Raw genomic sequence first — 23,537 nt, forward strand, 5'->3', positions numbered from 1 at the left:
ACCACATACCAAAGTTAAATCAAGACCAGATAAACAATTTAAATAGCCCAATAATCCTAAGGAAATAGAAACCGTCATTAATAGACTCCCAACCAAAAAAAGCCCAGTACCAGATGGTATCAGCAGAGAATTCTAGCAGAAGAGCTAATACCAATAATCTTTAAATTGTTCCACACAATAGAAACAGAAAGAACATTGCCAAACTCTTTTTATGAGGCTACAGTTACCCTGATATACAAACCACACAAAGATGCAACAAAGAAAGACATTACAGACCAATCTCCCTCATGAACATTGATGCAAAAATACTCAATAAAATACGGGCTAAACAAATCCAGGAAAACATCAAAAAATTATCCACCATGACAAAGTAGGCTTCATTCCAGGGTTGCAAGGATGGTTCAACATACTAAAATCTGTCAATGTAATCCACCACATAAACAAACTGAAAGAAAAAAAAGACATGATCATTTCATTAGATGCTGAAAAAAACCTTTGACAAAATCCAACACCCCTTCATGATAAAGGTTCTAGAGAGATCAGGAATACAAGGAACATACTTAAACATAATAAAGGCTATTTACAGCAAGCCAACAACCAACATCAAATTAAATGGAGAGAAACTCAAAGTAACTCCACTAAAATCAGGAACAAGACAAGACTGCCCACTCTCCCCATACTTATTCAACACAGTGCTTGAAATTCTAGCTAGAGCAATAAGACAAGAAAAGGAGATGAAGGGGATACAAATTGCAAAGGATAAGTCAAACTTTCACTATTTGCAGACGATATTATAGTATACATAAGTGACCCCAAAAATTCTATCAGGGAACTCCTACAACTCATAGACTCTTAAGTAAGGTGGCAGGATACAAGATTAACTCAAAAAAATCAGTAACTCTCCTATATACAAATGATAAATGGGCTGAGAAAGAAATCAGAGAAACATCACAGTTTACAATAGCCACAAATAATATAAAATACCTTGGGGTAACTCTAACTAAGCAAGTGAAAGACCTGTATGATAAGAACTCTAAGTCTCTGAAGAAAGAAATCGAAGAAGATATCAGGAAATGGAAAGGTCTCCCATGTTCATGGATAGGTAGAATTACCATAGTAAAAATGGCAGACTTACCAAAAGCAATCTCAAGATTCAATGCAATCCCTATCAAAATCCCAAACATTCTTCAGAGACTTGGAAAGAACAATACTTAGCTTTATATGGAAAAACAAAAAACCTAGAATAGCTAAAAGAATCCTGCACAATAAAGCAAACCCTGGAGACATCATGATCCCTGAACTCAAGCTCTACTATAGAGCTATAGTAATAAAAACAGCTTGGTACTGGCATAAAAACCGACACGTGAACAAATGGAATCGAATTGAAGACCTTGACATTAATCCACACACCTGTGAACATATGATTTTTGACAAAGAAGCCAAAACTGTCCAATGGAAAAAAGGAAGAATCTTCAACAAATGGTGCTGGCATAACTGGAGTTAACATGCAGAAGATTTCAAATAGATCCCTATCTGTCACTATGCACAAAACTCAAGTCCTAGTGGATCAAAGACCTCAACCTAATTCCAGTTACACTGAACTTGATAGAAGAAAAAGTAAGGAGTAGTCTTCAACACATTAGCACAGGAGACCACTTCCTAAATATAACACCAGTAACACAGACACTGAGAGCAACAATTAATAAGTGGGACCTCCTGAAACTGAGAAGCATTTGTAGGGCAAAGGAAATGGTCAATAAGACAAAATGACAGCCTACCGAATGGGAAAAGATCTTCACCAACCCCATATCTGACAGAGGTCTGATCTCCAAAATATAAAGAACTCAAAGGGCTAGACATCAAAGTACTGAACAATCCAATTAAAAAATGGGCTACAAACTTAACAGAGAATTCTCAACAGAAGAATCTCAAATAGCTGAAAGACTTTTAAGGAATTGCACAACATCCTTAGTCATCAGGGAAATACAAATCAAAACAACTTGAGATACCATCTTACACCTGTCAGAATGGCTAACATCAAAAACACTGAAGACAGTTTATGTTGGAAAGGCTGTGGAGCAAGGGGAACACTCCTCCACTGTTGGTGGGAAGGTAAACTTGTAGAGTCACTTCAGAAATCAGTACGGCGCTTTCTCAGAAAATTTGGAATCAATCTTCCTCAAGACCCCTTATACCACTCTTGGGCATATACCAAAGGAATGCTCAATCTTACTACAAGGACACTCTCTCAACATGTTCATATATCAGCGTTATTTCTAATAGCCAGAACCTGGAAACAACCTAGATGCCCCTCAACTGAAGAATGGATAAAGAAAATGTGGCACATATACACATTGGAGTACTATTCAGCAGTGAAAAACAATGATATTATGAAATTTACAGGCAAATGGATGGAACTAGAAAATATCATCTTGGGTGAGGTAACCCAGATTCAGAAGGACAAACATGATATGTATTCACTCATAAGTGGATACTAGATGTAGAGCAAGGGAAGGCCAGACTGCAGCCCACAGCTTCTGAGAGGCTAGCAGACAGGGAGGGACCCGGGAAGTTTACATAGATAGCCCAGAGAAGTGGAAGTGGATGGGATCTATATGAGCGGGCTGGGGTTAGGGGTAGGGTGGTGGAGAGCAAGGAATGGGTGGTGAGAACATAGGGAAATGGGAGGGTCAAGCTAGAGCAGGGACAGAGTGGGAGAGCAGAGAAAGAGATACCATGATAGATGAAGACATCATGGGAGTGGGAAGAGCCAGGGTGCCGGGGAAGCTCTCAGGAATCCACAGGAATGACCCCACCCTGAACTGAAGGCAGTGAACAAAGGGGTGCCTGGACTGATCTACTCTGGTGACTGGTCTAGTGAATACCCTAACTGTCATCATAGAGCTTCTATCCAGTGACTGATGGAGGCAGACTCAGGGGTCTGCCTGAGGCGGCCAGGTGCCAGGCTGACCTCTGGGAATATCCAGTCAATAGGAGAGAAGAGGGATTCCACAGGCGGGAACATCTAGATCATGATGGGAAGATGTGCAGAGATGACCGGCCAAACTGGTGAAGACTCATGAACTGTGGACTAGTGGCTGTGGAGACTCCAGGGGACTGGACAAGGTCTTCTGCATACGGGAGAGAGTTGTTTAGCTGGAACTGCTTGAGGGACACTGGGACGGGGGATCGAGATCCATCCCTGGCAGGCTTTTTGGAGCCCAGTGCCTGCAGTGTGGCACCTTGCGCAGGCTTGGTAAGGCAGGGAGGGCTTGGACCTCAGCGTGCCGGGCTCTGCTGACTCCCTATGTGAGAACTTGATTTGAGCATGTGGGGATGGGTGGTGGCTTGGGAGGGAGGGCAGGGGTAAGAGGAGGGAGGCTGTGGGATCTGTTGGTGGTATGTAGGGTGAGTAGAAATTTTTTTTTTTTTTTAGGTTTTTCGAGACAGGGTTTCTCTGTGTAGCTTTGCGCCTTTCCTGGAACTCACTTTGTAGCCCAGGCTGGCCTCGAACTCACAGAGATCCGCCTGCCTCTGCCTCCCAAGTGCTGGGATTAAAGGCGTGTGCCACCACCGCTCGGCTGAGTAGAAAATTTTTTAATGAAAAAAAACTTATGAGTCTATAGAGTGGCAGATAGGTCTATACTGCACTTTCTCATGTATGTCTAACAATTATAAATTCTCTCTCTACGGAAGCTCACCCATGAGGCCTACATCCTTATGATTTATGGGTATGAAATAAAGAAATAATACACCATTTATTCCACTGCTTTTCTATTTTAGGAAGGCCTAGAGCTCTTTATTGGACGAACATCTTACATATACTTCAAGAGATCTTAACAATTGGTGCTTAATGTTTCATATCTCCCACTACAGGCATGCCTTATTATCCACAGGCCAAGCCACAAAGTTACACCTAAGCAGCCAGAACCTTCTCACTTGTATTTGTAAAGGTCCTGATGTTTTCATAATGTCAAAGGAGGATATGCTTACATGTTTTCACAGGATACTGACCCATATTTATGAATCCTGGGTTGCCTGGTCACACCATATACTAGGCCATTACAGGACACAGGTGCACTAAAGCTGCCAGTCTGAATACAGGCTGCTATTTACCTCTAGATATTTAATATTGAGCTGTGACTTTATAAACAAATTGATACAATTCCAGATCTTTTTGATGAACTCTGTTCATCAATGATATCAAAACTTATAGAAATATGATTAGAAATAATCCTGTCCTAAATGAATTTTTATTAATTTTGACCAAAGATAATCAGGACTTGAGATATATTATAAATGAAACAGTTCATATTTCATTTTCTGACTAGCCGGCTGTTTTGCTGAGACTCCAAAGATTCATAATTTTGCACTGACAAAATTCACCACTGTTATATTGCTAGTATGTCTAAAGATTTTCTCTTTTAAGAAGGTTCTTAAAAGCTTCAGGAAATCTAAATTCACCAATGCTCACAAGGCAAGAAGGACCAGGAGGAATGCAACCTGACTACAGTGCATGTCTTCCACTTACAAATTTTCTTTTTCTTCTCTAGGAGGGTGGATCTTTCCCTCTCTCCCTGGCCTGACATCCCCTTCTCTCATCTGCTAAGGCCGTGCATTTATTATTCCATAGGTACACTTAAGAGAAAAAGTTTCCTCCTTAAAACTCCTCAAATGCATGTTCTAATACACATATTTGTTTCCAGCAGAAATTCTGATGATTTAAAGAGTTACATGTTGTCATCCCCTGGACCACAGACAAGCTGTCTAGCTGCAGGTCTGCACCACATCCTCCATCCTCCATCCCACATGGATGTGCTGTCCAGCTCAGCCCTGCATCATGCCCTCTAGCACAGGAGACAGAAAATCCTGCTACCCATGTCTTACCCTGCAGAGCCTGAAACAGCCTGCTCTTCCTGGGTTTCCACTGCATTCCAGCCTTCAAGACCCTCAGCTTCAGACCCATATCAGCAGGAAGAAACCATGAATGATTTCTATAGCCCCGTTGTGACTTACCCCTCTTTCAGTGCTGAAATCCCCAGCCCAGGGGCTGGACTGCCCTTAAAAAACGCTCCTTTATTAATACTATAAATTCTGCCCATGATCCTGAAATATATATCCTATCAGATTTTCTCCTCAAGTACTTCTGACACTGTTCTGTATATAAGTCTGCTATGTATACCCTGACACAGATTATTACAGTCCTCCCATAGCTAAATGGGTTAATATTGCCTTGATTACAAATTTTAATTATTAGGTCAGTTTTAACTGTAGCCTTGGTCCCACAGGTGCTCATGACTAACTCAAGTAACTCTTTATCTAACAATGCCTCTTTTAAATACAGTTTAACCAAATTAATACTACTAATCAGAGATTGATAGAGGTATTTTCTAAACTACTCATTTCTTTTTGATTAGTCACAGTTATAGTATTTAGACATATTCGACCATATTATGCTATACTAGCTAATAATCCATTTTTTAATGTTACTCCTCTGCTCCCTTCTTGGAACATAGATATTCTGATTATATACAACTACACCTATTAGATGGATAAACTAGTTCTTAGCTTGCCATCTACATAGATTATTGATTATAAATATTAATTAACCATTACTTTTCATTTTTCAAGTCACCTCCAAGTTTAATTTTTTTATGTTTTTCTCTACCCTAGAGAGAATTAAACTTTCTTCTCTTTTTAATAATTGAAATAACTGGAACTGCTGCAAGCCATAGGAAAACGTAATGGAATTCAGCTACTATCCCAAGACCTGAAACTTGGAAAGGTCAAGGACATTTCTGAAAGTCAAGCCATGGTTTAAGAAGTCTTGGTGAGATTTTAGCTTTTGTATATATATATTAGCTGGTTCCTACAATGACTTTCTTGTATACTCTGTGTGCATCCAAGAACTCCTAACAGTGTATTTATCTAAAATACCTATCAAGCATCAAAAGTCAAACAATCTCCTGAACTAAGGTAACACCCTTATGGAAACAATACCTGTCTCCAGGTCAGGGGATACTTCTTGTGCAATTTAAGCTGAGACCCTCCTTTCTTTTATAATTATTTTTATTACTATTTTTTCTATCATCAGCTTGATACAGTACAAATTCTTATCCTAATAGTGAAATGTTTCACTGATGCTTGCCCAGTGAATGTGTAAAACCAAAACTTATTATAAGCCACAGTCATCCTAGGGTCCCCCCTGCTATGTAGCCTCCCTGGATCTGTGGGTTGCAGTCTGATTGTTCTTTGCTTTATATCTAGTAGCCACATATAAGTGAGTACACACCATGTTTGTCCTTCTGGGTCTTGGTTACCTCACTCAGGATGATATTTTCTAGTTCCATCCATTTGGCTGCAAATTCATGCTGTCATTGTTTTTCTCTGCTGAGTAGTACTCCATTGTGTATATTTACCAAGTATTCTTAATCCATTCTTCAGTTGAAGGGCATCTAGGTTGTTTCCAGGTTCTGGCTATTATGAGTAGTGCTGCTATGAACATACTTGAACATGCATCTTTTTGTTATGATTGAGCATTGCTTGGGTATATGCCCAAGAGTGGAATAGGGGGTCTTGCGGTAGATAAATAGCCAATTTTCTGAGACACCACCATATTGATTTCCACACTGGTTTGACAAGTTTGCATTCCCACCAGCAGTGGAGGAGTGTTCCCTTTGCTCCGCATCCTCTCCAACATAGACTGTCATTAGTGCTTTTGATCATAGCCATTCTGACAGGAGTAAGGTGGTATCTCAGAGTCGTTTTGATTTGCATTTCTCTGATGACTAAGGATGTTGAGCATTTCCTTAAATGTCTTTCAGTCATTTGAGATTCTTTTTTTTTTTTTTTTGAGTATTTATTCTCTGTTTAGCTCTTTAGCTCATTTTTTTTTTTTTTAGGTTTTTCAAGACAGGGTTTCTCAGTGTAGCTTTGCGCCTTTCCTGGAACTCACTCTGTATAGTCCAGGCTGGCCTCGAACTCACAGAGATCTGCCTCCCAGGTGCTGGAATTAAAGGCGTGCGCCACCACCGCCAGCTAGCCCATTTCTTAATAAGCCCATTTCTTAACTGGATTGTTCAGTATTTTGATGTCTAGTTTCTTGAGTTCCTTATATACTTTGGTGATCAGTCCTCTGTCCGATGTGGGGTTGATGAAGGTCTTTTCCCATTCTGTATGCTATCTTTTTGTCTTATTGACCATGTCTTTTGGCCTACAAAAGCTTCTCAGTTTCAGGAGGTCCCATTAATTAATTGTTGCTCTCAGTGTCTGTGCTACTGGTGTTGTATTTAGGAATTGGTCTCCTCTGCCAATGCAACTCCCTCCTTTCTTATACAACCTTACAAACATTATAGACACCCAACTTCTTTCTTAACCACTTCTAGCAATGTAGACTGAGCACATAAATCCCATTTTCTTGATAGACTAACCAATCATTAGCTCTCAGTTGACCTCCTCTTGTACCAGTCCATTTTGGGTTGGAAAACAAAGCCTGACAGGCACTGTTTGAGAAAAATTTTAACCAACCTTTATGACCCTGTAGGAATTCAAGCCTGATGACCTTGCTCTGCCAGAGGATTGCTATAGCTTGGGTTTGTGACTGAATACCTCAGGGACTTGGGGAAACTGAGAGATATAAGGAGACTTAGAGGAAGATTTTGAGGAGATAACTTAAGGAAAAGATAAAAGATGAGGAAAAGCCGGACAGAGAAGTACTAGATGGGTAAGGACAAGATGAGAAGGCTCTGACGAGGCAGAATTAAGATGAGAGAATTAAGATAGAACTTAGAGGGGACAGTAGATAAATATAGAGAGAAATCAGGTAAGAAAGAAGCTAGGCAAGAGAACAGAACTGTAGCTCTGTAGACAGGATTTTATCCCAGAGGAATAAAGTTGACAGACAAAGAAAGAGCTTGGTTACCTTCAGATTCATTTTCCAAAATAATTGTCGCTGTTCATAGCTTCTCTTCTGGGCCTCTGGGAAGAATACTATTAAGGTGGTTCCTTCATAATATTTGAGAATAACTTTTTCTATTTTATAGGACCACAGTGGCTTATAGGTAGATTTCAACAGCAACAAAATTACAGAAAGACTCCAGTCTCATGGAAACTGAATAATGCTCAACCGAATCACCAATGGGTCAAGGAGGAAATAAAGAAAGAATTAAAGACTTCCTAGAATTCAATGAAAATGAATGTACAACATACCTAAACTTATGGAACACTATGAAAGCAGTGCTAAGAGGAAAATTCATAGCACTGAATGCGCACATATAGAAGTTGGAGAAATCTCACACTAGGGATTTAACACCACACCTGGAAGCTCTGGAACAAAAAGTACCAAACTCACACAGGAGGAATAGATGCCAGCAAATAATCACATTGAGGGCTGAAATCAATAAAATAGAAACAAAGAGACCAATACCAAGAATCAATAAAACAAAGAGTTGGTTCTTTGAGAAAATCAACAAGATAGACAAGCCCTTGTCCAAACAAACCAAAAGGTAAAGAGAGAGCATCCTAATAAACAAAATCAGAAATGAAAAGGGATACATAACAACAAACAATGAGGAAATCCAGAGAATCATTAGGTCATACTTCAAAAACCTGTACTCCACAAAATTGGAAAATCTAAAAGAAATGTACAATTTTCTGTATAGGTACCATATACTAGAATTAAATCAAGACCAGATAAACAATTTAAATAGACCTAATACCCTTAAGGAAATAGAAACAGTCATTAAAATCTCCCAACCAAAGAGCCCAGGCCCAGATGGTTTCAGCACAGAATTCTACCAGTTTTTCAAAGAAGTGCTAATACCAATACTCTTCAAATTGTTCCACACAGTAGAAACAGAAAGAACATTGCCAAACTCTTTTTATGAGGCTACAGTTACCCTGATAAACAAACCACATGAAGATGCAACAAAGAAAGAGAATCCTAGACAAATCTCCATCGTGAACATTGATGCGAAAATACTCAATAAAACACCGTGTTTCTAGGTTAGTTCTCCCTCTTTCTTCCAATCCTCGATTTCCATCAATTTCATCCAGGCAATCACGTGAAGCTGTGGGAATGTGAGACAGGGCAATTGTGACTTTGTGTGTTCAATATCCAGTGTTTCCATAGCTACATCTTTTCTCAGGGTCTCAGTTGTGGTAGCCATGAATAAGAGGTCTCTTGCAGCTGTGATCTAAGTGACAGAAGGCCCAGGCTATTGACTCTCAATAGACCAGCTCCTCTGCAGAGACCGTGGTTTCTGCAGTGGGGTAGGAAAGCAAAAAAGACCCTGTGAGATCCCATTCCCCTCTGCTTGATTACTGTGGAGAACTCAGCCTCAAACTTGTAGAAAATCTGTTGGAACTGTTCTGCAATCTAAGTCCCTTGTCTCAGCCCATCATGGTCACATCCCTGAGGATGAAAATTAGTAAATTACCGGGTTTAGAAATTTTGCATCAGACCCTGCCCCCCCTCCTTTTTTCTCCCCTATTTTAATTTGGTAGCTATGTTGCTGTGACTTCACCCTTTGGATAACTGTGTATCCCAACACCCCTTATGTATCAATGTTGTGCTCACATTTTTACTTCTTGTTGTAAACATTTTGAGCTCAAACCTCACCAGTCTGCTCAAGAGTGATTATTAATGCTAATGTTGACCATGGTGGTATGGTATTTATGATGTGGCTGGCACTGTATTTGTATCTGGTTTCATCTATATGATGAATCTGTCACATAGAAATTATTTCCATTAAGAGGATGAAAAACTGGAGCTTAAAGTGTTTTTCAAAAATTACTTAAATCTGTATGGTTAATCAGAGATAGACCTGGCTACCTGGCTTCAAGGCTAACACTAGTGGTAGGAATAATTGCAGCAACATTTTTTTCTTTCTCTGTGTGTGGTATTTTGCCAAAAAAGTTTACTTGATTATTATATTAAGTCTTTAAACACTACTATGAGGCAGATGAAGGATGTTATATAACCTAGCATCCTAGAATCAGAGGCTGAGGCAGGAGGACTGTGAATTTGAGGCAAGTCTGGGTTATATACTGAGACCCTTGCCCCCAAAAAGTTCCCCCATGCTAATGAAAGGAGAAAACTGCAGATGAGGATGAAGATGAACAAAACAGAGACTGGAGCAACTGCAAAGAAAGCTGATGCACCAAAAGTTGGTTGTTCAAAAATGATTAACATCATTAGCAACCTTTTCCCAGATTAACTTTGAAAAAGGCAGATGGATATTCATACAATTTGAGACCTCACCATTCATTCTCAAGAATATGAAGAATTTCAAGAGCACTCAGTAGTTATATGCTAACTGTTGGTTGGCCTAGATGCAATGGACAAATTCCTACAAACCTGGATTCTTAGAAATGGAATCCTGAAAGAAACAAAATTAAATTGCTGTATAACCAATAAGACTGAATCAACAAAAAAATTGACAAAATTTCACAGACTTTGATAATAAAAACACTGAAACTGGATAGAAGTCCAGCTTATTGTAACAAAGGCCATACATGGAAACCCACAGCCAATATCATATGCAGTAGGGAGACTGACAGCTTTCTCTCTAAGATCAGGAAGAACACAGGATGCTGCTGTGACCACTTCTGTTCAAGAGACCTTTAGGAGTGCTACACAGAGCCATTAGGCTAGACAATGAAATGAAGGTACCCAATTATGAGGTGCTAAAGATATCTGTAGATGACAGGACCTTGTTCATAGAAAATCCTAAACATTCTACAGAAAGTTCTCAGAACTAAATGAGCAAAACTAGTAAGTTGGTTGGCTAATGAATTGAACATAACCAAGTGTGCTGTATTTCTGTATACTACTATTGACCATGAACAATTTGATTTTTGTTTTTTCCTGGCAGTAGTGGAACTTGAACCTAGGACCTCATGCATACCCAGCAAGTGTTCAGCCCCTGAGCAATAGTCCCAGCCTTAACAGTGAACAATTGGAAAGGAAATGAAGAAAATATTTATTTATGAAAGCACCAAAAAGAATGAAATACTTAGAATTAACTCCACCAAGGAGATAAAAGCCTTACACTCAGCAAACTACCAAATAAGAGATGATGAAAGAAGACAAGAAATGACAGCCATTGGGGTTGATGGGTTGGAAGACTTAATCTCATTATCACTGTTGTTCTGCAGTACTGGGATTGAACCCAGGGCTTTGTGCATGGTAAGCAATGCACTACCACTGAGCTATACTCTAAGCTCTGCCTTCTAATTTTTATTTAGAAACAGGGTATCACTAAATTAATCAGGCTGGCCTTGAATTGGTTGTGATAGGCACTCTTTGAACTTTGGTATTCCCACCTCAGCTTCTTTCAGGCATAAGCCAGCTTGCCTGAAAGACTTTTTTTTTAATAGATGACAATATCCCTGAATGTAGTCTATCAGTTCTATGCTACACCAGTGGCATTTTGCACAGAAATAGAAACGTCCATTCTAGCTGTCCTGGAACTAACAATATAGATCAGGCTGACCTCAAACTCCCAGAAATCCACCTGTCTCTGCTCCCAAGAGCTGGGGTTAGAGACAAGCACCACCATACCTGGCCTTAAAAGTATCTTTAGAAAAACAAGAATAAAATTGAAGGACATCCCACATGATTTCATAATTTTAGTACAAAGCTGTAACAATCAAAATAGTCTACTGCTGACATAAAGGCAGACATACAGATCAGTAATATAGAATTGGAAATCCCAGAACTGCTCATGCACACTGGCCATGATTAAATTAAAGATTAGTTGAAATGATCAATATGTGTATTTATGGGGCACAGTTTTGCATATATATTATCATGTGTGTCAGATATGCACAGCTGGCATATCCAGCATTTCATCTGTCACTTTTTATGTTTGTTTAAAACATTCATTTCTGCTGGCTCTTTTGTATTTATTGGTGTGACACAGAGTTGTCCTATTGAGTTACAGAACTTGGAAGGCATTCTTGCTGTCCATCTGACCCTCTGTGACCAGATGTGTTTTGATCAGGCTGCTAAGACTGCACAATGTTGGAAGTAAAATCAGTTAAACAAGGGATGTTAGGAAGATGTAATATCCATGTAAAAGAATGAAGTTAAGCCTTCACCTAACAACATATACAACTCTACATGGATCAAAGACCTAACATGGATCAGAGCTGAAAGTCATCAGACTTTCAGGAGACAGGATGAAAGCACCTTGAAATTGGATTTCAAATGTTTTTGTTATGATGCCAGATGCATCATATGGGCCTTTTGGCTGCTTAAATGTCTCTGCAGAACAAGCATGTTTGGTACCTGAGGAGGACAGAAGAGGGTGTTGAATTCCTTGGAACTTCAGTTACAGACAGTAATAAGTTGCCACGTGGGTGCTGGGAATGAATTTCTGTCCTTTGGAAGAGCTGCCAGGGCTCTTAACTATTGAGCGCTCTTCCCAGTGACATAAACCACACACACACACACACACACACACACACACACACACACACACACACACACTATTACACATCACAAAAAAAAGTTATCAGAAAAAAAGAGTCTTATGCAAGGAGGTCATGCTGTCAATGTTAGCATGAGGATAAGAAACTCAGTATATGGGCCACTAAGATGGCTCAGTTGAGAAGAGTCCCTGCTGTACTCGCTCCCAGTGCCTACCCCAACTGCCAAATAGAAATAAATACACAAACTAATGTGGGCCAGTGAAATGGCTTAGCAGATAAAGGGCTGGTTCACCCACCTGAGTTCAATCCCCTGTCCCTGGAGAACTGGCTCCCACAAACTGTCCCCTAAACTCCACACATTGGTGTGGGACATGCACACAAAATGAACAAATATGCAAACGTAGTAAGAAACCCCATACAGGTCCTTTCTATCTATGGATTTTATATTTATGGTTCGAAACCTTGGAAACAAACTACTTGGAAAAGTACACTTACTGAAAAATGTATTGTTTCCTCCTATCATGGTCCTGTACTCAGCACAGTAAGACTAGTGTCTATGCAGTATTCATATTAGGTATTGGAAATAATCTAAAGAAGTTTTGAATGTGTGTGGGGTGTGTGTGTAGAGATACATGAATATTTTACGACATTCTGAGGGTTGACTGTGTGTCTGACTCAGACACTAAACTCTTAATCACTTTGCATTTGTATTTGCTATATTGACATTTATTGTTGTTATTACTGACAGGATCTCACAGTGTAATCTAGGCTGGCCTTGTATTTCTGTTTTTATAGAGAGATTTTCTATTCATTTCACATACCAACCACATATTCCCCTGTCCTGCACCCTTCTGCCCACAAGCGATCCCCTCCAATCCACCCCCCATTCCCACTGCTTCCAAGGCAAGGTCTCCCATGGGGAGTCAGCAGAGCCTGGTACATTCAGTTGAGTGACCTTGGACTTCTATGCCTCCTGCTTCATGCTCTCTCCCTTTTGAGACAGAGTCTCACTATGTAGCTCTGGCTAACCTGAAACTGGCTACACAGACCAGGGTAGTTGGGAACTCATAGAGTCCAACTGTCTCTGCCTCTGGTGTGCTGGAGTTAAAAGCATGCAGCACTGTGCTCACCTTGCTTGGTGGGTTATCATGAGATAACATGCATCCATCACCAAGCTGGCTGTATTTGTTTCCTGAACAATGTTTTTCTCCTTGTGACTTTGACCCATTCTGTCCTGTGTTGATAAAGAAACTGCCCCCACCCCAAAAGTTATGGAATAACAAGGGAGGAGAGGTCACTCACCTATTATGTCCAGCTGGATGGGGTCACTCCTCTTGGAACTGACTTTATTGGATACTTCACACTGATAGTCCCCAGAATCCTGCCTCCTGGCAGGGACTATTTTGAGGGTGCTGTTGTTCTGAGTCAGATTCATCCTATTCATGATCCTCACCCTCTTGCCATTGAAGAACCAACCAATGTAGATATTAATGTCGATTGACAGGCACTTCAGAAACACAGAGACCATGTCTTTATCTATGGTTTGCTTGAGTTGGATGGAGGGTGTAGTCACTGGTGCTGTGGATAAACAAGGGATGCAGCCAGCTGAGAGTCTGTCACCTTCAGAGATCTCAGACAGCTCCCAGGGTCCTTTGAATGAAATGGCCCTCTGCAAGATCACATGTTTGGGTTTAAGATATGATCTACAAGAAGAGAGCTGAATCTTACTTCATCAAGATCACTCACAGTGACCCTTACTCAGGGTATTTGTGTAGATTCCACACTAGGAGCCTCTTCAACCCACATGTCAAGAAATCTCATGGTGGAGGGAATGTATTTCCCAATGATATTTGTGGGTATTCTTGCTCACACTTTCTGCGAGTGTGAATGGTCAGGTCCCTCTTTTATGAAATGGCCTTCTGTTTCTTTTTTATTAAATAATTTGTTTTGGGGTTAAGATGGCCCAGCTAATCTTAAAGGTGTTAAAAGTTAGACATCAGGACTGGGAGAAATCCCTTACTGAAGAATTTCTGTTTGTAGAAAAATGTATTTCCTGACCCATGTATATGGATTAAATACTACAGAGTAGAAGTGAATAATCACAGTGCTGACCACAGCCTGCCACTCTAATGCTCAGTACTGATATTTTTGAGACAGGGTCTCACTGCACAGTTCTAGCTTGCTTGGAACTTGCTGTGTAGACGAGGCTGGCCTCAAACTCACACTGTCCACCTGCCTCGCCCTACTCAGTGCTGGCATCAAAGTTGTGCGCCACCACACTCCGCCAACATTTGTTTTTTGAACCTTGAGAAGAGTAAGCAAAAGAACATCATCAACTGTCAGTGACATGGTTCACCCTGACTCAGAACAGGTCTCCCAGGCACCTTCTCAACCCACTCTTCCCATCCCATGGAGTCAGAGCTGAGCCAGACACCCCACCCTTGAGACAAGAACAGACCTGGGAGCAGAGGTCTAGTCCCCATGTGTGGGTATTATTCTCCTCCAATTTGGAGAATAAGAATGGGAGCACAGTTGAAAGCCCTGGGTGTTCCTTATAGGTCATGGAGGTCATAAAATAAAATAGGAAGGGACAGGAAAGCTTGTGTTAGGCACAGAAAGAAATCATGACCTTGAAGCTCTCCTAATCCTGGAAAGTCCCTCCACTACCAAAGGCTTTCCAAGACTGGGAGAACCTCCTCCTCACATTGCAAGCTCCATCCCTATCAGCCAGAAACCAGAGAACCAGGAGGCCATTAGACATAGGGATGGAGCAGGAGACTTGGGGGAAGACTGAGTTTTGCTTGTTTCCATAGACATGGGCTAGAAATTAAATGTTTCTGCACCTTCCCAGAAAACTGAAAAACTCTACTCCAAACTTGGTGCTGATATTTCAGAGATCCACTTACTAAGAACTGTAATGTTCTTGACTGTGGACTTACAGAGGACAGTGACAGTTATAGATGAGGGAGGTATAATATCCACTCTTATTAGTATTGATGTTGGGAATATAGAGCTCTTGGGAGAATGATTGGAGCTCTCCATTGACAAACCAAGAGTACTGTGCAGGTGGGTTAGCATCTGTGTGGCAGAAAATGTGAGGTTTGTCCTTGAATGGAAATGAATACTTAAGGGGGATATGATCAGGACATCTGGACCATCTGGAGCAAACAGAATAAAGTCACACGTGATGTCAGCAGAGGGAAGGGGAAATCCTGGTCTGCAGAAGGACATAGTATCTCTTTGAGCTGTGCTTTAACCTTAGTTGAGCAGGTCCTTCCCAGAGCTGGGGTGCAGATTAGCAGAAGAGTACTCATTCAGCATGCACAAGCCCTGATCTATCTCAAGCACAACACACAAACATCCCCAATGCACACTCTTGTGTACACTGAGCCTGAACCTGACATGAACCCTGTCTCCATTACCCTGAGCCTCTCTAGGCAGAAGTCCCTGCAGCCCATTTAAGCTCAATGCTGGGCCTGTCTACATGTGCTTGGGCTGAGACAGGATGCCCTGGCAGCCTAGGTATCTGTATGGTAGGTCTGTGTCATGAACCCAAGGGGACTGGGACTGAGTATGATAGATCTAGCCTTCTGTATTTAGGCAGTTGGGACCAGGATGAAACAGAAAAAATTAAAGTAATGTTCAGAGGGACTTGTGGAGTCCGTCACTGGGTTCCAGGTTCACATTCATAGGGTCCTGTGTCAGTCCTCACAACACTGAGTAAAGTGAGAGTCCTGTTGTCCTCAGACAGCTTCAGCCTGTCCTCTTCTGAGGGGCTTTGATCATTTGTCCTCCACAGGTAGGCTGTATTCTGAGGCTTAGGCTCACACATTAATGCTACTGAGTCCTCACCATCCATGGGATTGGAATTGTTGGTTGTGATGCTGGACTTCGGTAGCAGTGCTGTGCTGACCACAGAGAGATGATTGTTGTGTGTGGTACTTCTGATTCTTGCAAAGGCCTTTTATGACCAGAGACAGTCTTTTAACTTCCAGCCAACCCAGATCCTTAAAGAATCAGTCAGGAAGCAAATTACAGGCAGATGGAGTGGCTGAGTACTCAGATAATTGGGCCTCCTGTGCTGTGTGTGGGAGCAGAAAAGACTGTCTCATGAGAGAACTGAACTGCAGTGTTTGGTGATGGTCAGACTCAAGACTTGGAATCAGAGACCTCATTTTATCTCCTGGTCCTCACTGACCCATTGCATGCCATGGGACACAAGGTTTGAGTTCCTCCAGCTACACTGACCTCCCATGCTGAGTATAAACCAGAGCCCTTTCAGCCTTTGCTGTTCAGAGCTGTCCTACAGATAGATTATAATTAGTCTTCCCATTGAGATTCCCTGAGAAACCTGACAGCCTGTCTGAGATCTCACATAGCTCAGGATCTGGCTGACATTTAGGTCCGGCTTGGACACAGGTGGGCTATTCTTGTCAGGTGTTTGATGTTGGTTGACCTGAATCAGGGAGTCCTGATTCCAAGAAATGGTCTAGAAGAATGAAGGTACCTAGTGCCATTTCCATGGTGGGGAGGCTGGAAACGTGGCTGTGAACAGATAGCTTGTGCTATCCACAACCTGTGTGACCCTGACTCAGTGGCTGTGTTTCCTGTCTCAGTTTCCCAATAATAGGACACATGGTAAATGATCATTGCCATGCCTGCAAGTTAACCTTAGATGTCAACAACAACCTGACCTTCCACCAAGCAGTGTCTATTAGTGTTTGCCTGCAGGAAATAATCCTTAGGCGGGACCCCCAGAGGAAAGGAGCTGCCATTTGTACACTTTTTCTTCTATCTCTTTAGGGCTCTTGACCTTCCTGGGAGGTCTCAGAAGACCATCAGAAGAGCTGGCTGATTGCCTTTCCTACCTCTTCACCTATGCTGAGCACACTGTGTCTCAGGAGGAGATGCCCAGGTGACCTACCTCAGACATGGCTCTCAGAGGCTGACTGTCAGCAGGCTCCCAGTCTACAATCCATCATTGTCCCCTGTCAGCTCCAATAGGAGATCAAATTCCAACCCAGTCTACAAGATTTTGTGGATTCCTGTTCTAGTCTGGTAGGAGTTCTTCAGCAAAGCTATTGGGGGGTCATCTCTCTGTGAGACTCTCATGGTTTCCTCTGCCAGGCCCTGCCTGAATCCTGAAGGGTCTTCCTCAAGGCCATGTTCATGATGAGCATCTAAGACCCTGGGAGAGTCTAACATGCCTGAGCTCAGTTACCTCACCGCCTCTTCTCTGAGGTGGATTCAAGTGAGGCATCCTGATTTATTGCCTTTTTCTTCATTTTGTGTCCTTTCCTAAATGTTTGTATCACAATGTCATGACCATAACACAGAGTCATCCAGGAAATGACAGCTCTATAGATGAAGTAGGATTAGTTCCACCCATGACCCAAAAGTTGCAGAGAATGACTTACAGTACACATGAAACTTGATGGGTAGAAAAGTAGTATCATTGTTGTCATATATAAGCGCTGCTCCGTAGTCTCCTGTGTCATCCTTACTGACATTTTTGATACGCAGGGATTTATTGAGGTACATTGTCAATGTATCTTCGTATCCAGGCCTAATCTTTGACATATATAGGTACTTATAAAAGAGGGTTAGGAAGATCTTCTCACCATTGACTGATTTGTACCAGGAAAACGAAGAGACATTATTTGGCATGTTGTGGATACGTAAAAAAACGTCATTCCCTACAGCAACATTGGGTGGAACTACTTCAAGAGTGATGCCTTGGACAGCGGTGGGAGAGTTCCAGTAGGTTAAAAGAGAGACTAAGAGGGAAGAGAGAAAAAAATCAATTAATATTAGGACCTTTGCTTTTGGTAGAAATTTGAAATATGAGTGTTTAACTCTCAGCCTTGGTGTGTGTGTCCTGTTGGGGTGAGGTCAGCAGCATCACCCCCATTCATCAGTACCCCTGAATCTTTCCACTGTATGAAACTGGCTTCATAGTGTCTACACAGCTCACCCCTCACTGCCCTCAGATCCCTACTCATACTCAGAATCTATGGTGAGTGTAGCATGTCTTGTCTGACCTCCTCCTCTAAAGACTCTGTGCCTTCATTTTCTGACCTTTCCCTGCTCTGTTTCTTCTGAAGTGCTCCTCAACCCCTGAACCACCTTCTAGATGTCCTTGCTGCTCTATCTTCCTGCCCAATAGTAGCAGGTCTTTGAGGACTAGTTTGATTTTGGTTTAAACCTCTCTACCTCAAACAGGCTCAGATACCTGTGAGCAAATGAGTGTCCAGAGCCTGGGGTTTATTTGCAGATTTCTCAGGGTCCTACATAATGATGTTGTTTACTTGCCCACTTTAAGTTTTACTTGAAGAGTCACCCTGATGGAGTTGTCAACTTGAGTCTTTAGGATCCAGTGGCCAGTGCTGATAAATCTACAATGAGGAGCAACTGAGTTTTCTTCCCCACTTCCCAATTTCCATCCACTCTGAGCTTCCTGATGGTCTCAGGCTTCAAGCAGAACCAGATGTCATTTCTCAGGCTCTTTCCCTCTCCCAGAAGACCCCATCCAGTCTGTGAGCTCCCCAACTCTCTACTCCTGAGAAATGTTTCCTTACCTGTAAGCAAGAGTCCCCTCCAGGGGACCTGTCCTTTGTGGAGAGGGGCTGAGGTGAGCATCATAGTTTCTACTGTAGGCTAGGCTCTTCCTCTGGAGAGGAAGTTTGTGTCTCAGCCTGCTGCCAAGCTGGACTCCTCTGGTGTCTGCTCTGCTTTTATTCCCAGACCTCAGCCTCCTCCCAGAGGAGGGCACTTCTTGGAGTCAGATGGGCTGTGGGTGGAGTCTCTGTGTGTGCATTGCTCTGTTCTTCTGTGAGTGCTGCCTCCCATCCTTCTATTCCTTTGTTGTTCAGTGTTCTAGAACATACTTTGAGCCAAAAGGCTGAGAAGTGTCCTGTATCCCAAGAGAACAGCAGCTCACCCCAGGGCCTTGTCCCTGAACTTCCTGTGGCCAAGAGTGTATATCCTTGAGACCCCCAAACCTAGCAGAGCCCAGTCTGTCCTGTGATCTCAATGCTCAGGGAAGGTGGGGTTTATTCCCAGCAGAGATTGGCAGTCTGCTCTAGCGGCAGGAAAAGGTTCAGCTGAGTGATGCCTGTGGAGGGTCCAGACCTGTCATCAATCACTAGTGTCACCAGTCAGGTATCTGATGAAGGAATACATGTTATCTCAGGGGTTCATATTCTGCTGTGCAGGAGAAGGTGACCTGTGTTTCCAACGAAGAGGACCCTGTGCTCTAGTTTCTTATGGAGGGCACCAAGGAGACTCCTCTATCCCCAGCTTCCTTTGCTGGCTGAATGTGATTCAGGTCTGCCCATGCCCTCCCTGACCTTCTGGGTTGCCTTTGCTCTCCTTGGTGATTGCCCTGCGATCTTCCTGTCTTTCCTTATGGATGATGAGAGGAGGGAGGGGACTACATAGGGTCTCCTTGCAGAGTGGGGGTCACAGAGACACAGGGAATGATTATGTGAGGGAGCTCCAGGTCTGTTGGACCTGGGATGAAAACAGGGCTGCAATAAAGGTTCACACCTCAAGGAGAGTTTTCCCTGTTGAATATGTGTTTTTTTGTAACCCCCTCTTGTTCATGAGGAGACCTGCAGCTCATGTTTGAGCTACTACAAGGATGGTAGCCAAGCTCCAAATGCTGGAATGAAGCTGAGCACCAAGTTTCCCAGGAAGGTCCCAGTGAGCAGCCGCCTTTGAGGATCTAGGTAGATTTTTACTGCAGACTAGAACAGCTCAGATGAGACTCACTGCCATTTTGATCTGCAGTTCCAGGAAGACTGATGATGTTGAGTCCACTTTCCAATGTGTTTTTATTAGATTTTTTTTATATACATATCTTCTTCAGGGAAGGAATATCCAAGTCCTTTGCTAATTCTAAAATCATTTTATTCCAACTTTAAATTTTAAGCAAAGTACATTCATTCACTAACAATAATACATTCTAGACTTACAATATAAGATGAAAACCAAACCAAACACTGCAAACTTTTCAGTGTTGGTAATTCCTGGTGTGTTAACCTTTGAGATTCAGGGGCAGTAAGTCGGCATTCCCTGGAATTTTCAAAAATTCTCCAATTATGATGATTTAACCATACCTTGGGAGCCTTCACTCACTATAATTGTTATACCTGGATTTCTTGTTTAAAGAACAATGCACCCTAAGTTTGTAGCACTTACAAGAACTGCATTGTACAGGGACATTTAAAAGATGAAAAAAAAAAACTTCAAATTTGAGCTCCCAGTAAGGTGGCAGCACAGAGTTACATGTGGATATTGCTTGTTAAAAACCTGTTTTATATCAAAACCTTGTTCCATGTTGAGAGAGCAAGCATTCAGAGAACCCACACAAAGTACAGCATTATGTGAACTCACTAGGGAGTGTTCTGTCTCTTTAAAATTACCCTTTCATGTTCCTCTTCCTAAATGTTGCAGTGTACCTCTGCATATTTAATTACACGCATACATTATATAGGCTAGGATCCACACACAAGAAAGAACATGTGGTTTTTCCCTGAGATTGGGTGATCCCATTTAACAGTATACATTCTAAGTCTATCCACTTTAGTGTAAATTTTGTGATTTCATTTTTCTCTAGAGATGAATAAATTTCATTTGGTACATGCACTAGACTTGCATTTTGCATTCATCAATTGATGGACATCTAGATTGGTTCCATCTCCTTGCCATATTGAATAGAGCAGCAGCAATCATGGGGTGCCAATATCTCTATGGTAGGATACAGGATTTCTGGTTATATTCCCAGTAAAATATCTGAGTCTAGTTGTATTTTCTAATGTTTTGAGGCACTTCCACAAGCTCTATATAATGACTGTATTAATTTTCACACCCACCAGCAGAGAATACGTGTTCCTCTTTCTCCACATCCTCTGCAACATTTGTTGTCAGTTATTTTGATTATAGCCAATCTCTCTGGGGTGAACTGGCATCTCACAGTAGATTTAATTTGCATTTCCCTGATGACTAGGGATCACTTTTTTTCCAGAGCTGTACCAGTTATTTATTCTGAACACAAAAGATGTACCGTATAGATGACTTACAAATATGTTTTTCTGTTCTGTAGGTTGTCATTTCAGTTTGTAGTTTTAATTCAAAACTTACTGTCTTAAGGTTACTATTGTTGTAATGAAACAACATGATTAAAAGGAATTTGGGGGAAAAAAGGGTGTATTTGCCTTACCCTTCCATATAACTGTTCATCATTGAAGGAAGTCAGGACAGGAACTCAAATGGGCAGGAATCTGGAGGCAGGAGCTGATGCAGAGGCCCTGGAGGAGTCCTGCTTACTGGATTGCTCCTCATGGCTTACTCAGGCTGCTTTCCTATAGAACCCAGGACCACCAGCCCAGGAATGGCTCCACCCACAATGGGTTGGGCCCTCCTCCTCCCCCATCAAGCACTAATTAAGAAAATGCTCTTCAGGCTTGCCTACAGCCCAATCTTTTTGTTGTTGTTGTTTTTAGTTTTTTTCATTTATTTTACATACCAACCACAGTTTCCCCTCCTTCCTCACTTCCCATTCCCTCCCCCCACCTCACATCCTCCCTCCCATCCATCCCCTCCTCCTCCATTCAGAAATGGACAGGCCTCCCATGGGAGTCAACAAAGCATGACATATCAAGCTGAGGCAGGACTTAGTTCCTCCCCCTGCATCAAGGTTTCACAAGGCATCCTAGCATGGGGAATATGTTCCAAAAAGCCAGATGAAGCACCAGGAACACCTGATCCCACTGCTAGAGACTCCACAAACATACAGAGCTACACAATTGTCACCCACATGCAGAGGGCCTAGGTTGGTCCCATGAAGGCCCTCTAGCTGTTGGTCCAGAGTCTGTGAGATCCCACTAGCTTGTTTCAGTTGTCTCTGTGGGTTTCCACATCATGATCTTGACCTCCCCTGCTCATACAATCCTCCTCCTTCTCTTCAACTGGACTCCTGGAGCTTGGCCCAGCCCTTGACTGTGGATCTCTGTGTCTCCTTCCATCATTTACTGGATGCAGGCTCTCTGACGACAACTGTGTTAGTCACAACTCTGATTACAGGAGAAGGCCAGTTCAGGCCCCCTCTCCACAATTGCTAGTGTCTTAGCTGGGGTCATCCTTGTGGATTCCTGGGAGTTTCCCTTGCACTAGGTTTCTTTATAACACCTCCCGCCCCCCGCCCCCTATGGCCCCTTTATCAAGATATCTCTTTCATTACTCTCCCCCTCCATCCCATCCCAGGTACCAGTATGACCACTCATGCTCCCATCCCTTTCCTTCTTTCCCACCTCCCCCCCTCCCAGTTTACCCAGGAGATCTCATGTATTTCCCCTTCCCAGGGAAATCCATGTGTCCCTCTTATGGTCCTTTTTGTTACCTAGCTTCTCTGGGGCTGTGGATTGTAGTCTACAAAGGTTATCCTTTGTTTTACATCTAATATCCACTTATGAGTGAGTACATACCATGTTTGTCTTTCAGGGTCTAGGTTACCTCACTCAGGGTGATTTTTTTCTAGTTCCATCCATTTGCCTGCCAATTTCCTGATGTCATTCTTTATTACTGTTGAGTACTTCATTGTGTAAATGTACCACATTTTCTTTATCCATTCTTTGGTTGAGGGGCCTCAAGGTAGTTTCCAGGTTATGTCTATCACAAAAAAAGACTTCTATGAACATAGTTGAGCAAGTGTGGTGTGATGATTGAGCTTCCTTTGGGTATATGTTCAAAACTGGTATAGCTGGGTCTTGAGGTAGATTAATTCCCATGATTCTGAGAAACCTTCATACTGATTTCCAAAGTGGCTGTGCAAGTTTGCACTCCTACCAGCAGTGGAGGAGTGTTTCCCTTACTCCACATCTTCTCCAATATGGGCTGTAATCAGTGTTTTTGATTTTAGCCATTCTGCGAGGTGTAAGATGGTATCTCAGAGTTGTTTTGATTTACATTTCCCTGATGGCTAACAATGTTGAACATTTCCTTAAGTGTTTCTCAACCATTTGAGATTCTTCTGTTGAGAATTCTCTGTTTAGATCTGTACCCCATTTATTTTTGGTTGTGAGCCTAGCCTTTAACAGAGC

At 42.1% G+C, this 23,537-nt stretch overlaps 1 protein-coding gene across 1 annotated transcript in view; it reads right to left on the bottom strand.

The window, feature by feature from the left end:
• LOC128124073 (carcinoembryonic antigen-related cell adhesion molecule 1-like) overlaps nt 1–17,976 on the bottom strand; it is a 64,153-nt gene extending 46,177 nt beyond the window's left edge. Inside the window, 2 exon segments of the mRNA XM_052760305.1 lie at nt 13,738–14,013; nt 17,853–17,976. Of these exon segments, the coding sequence (XP_052616265.1) occupies nt 13,738–14,013; nt 17,853–17,976 (400 nt within the window).
• Between the last annotated feature and the right edge of the window lie 5,561 nt (nt 17,977–23,537).

Source organism: Peromyscus californicus, unplaced genomic scaffold (genome assembly GCF_007827085.1).
Source record: "Peromyscus californicus insignis strain IS unplaced genomic scaffold, ASM782708v3 Scaffold_4__1_contigs__length_199733344, whole genome shotgun sequence".
In the NCBI taxonomy this organism is placed as follows: domain Eukaryota; kingdom Metazoa; phylum Chordata; class Mammalia; order Rodentia; family Cricetidae; genus Peromyscus; species Peromyscus californicus.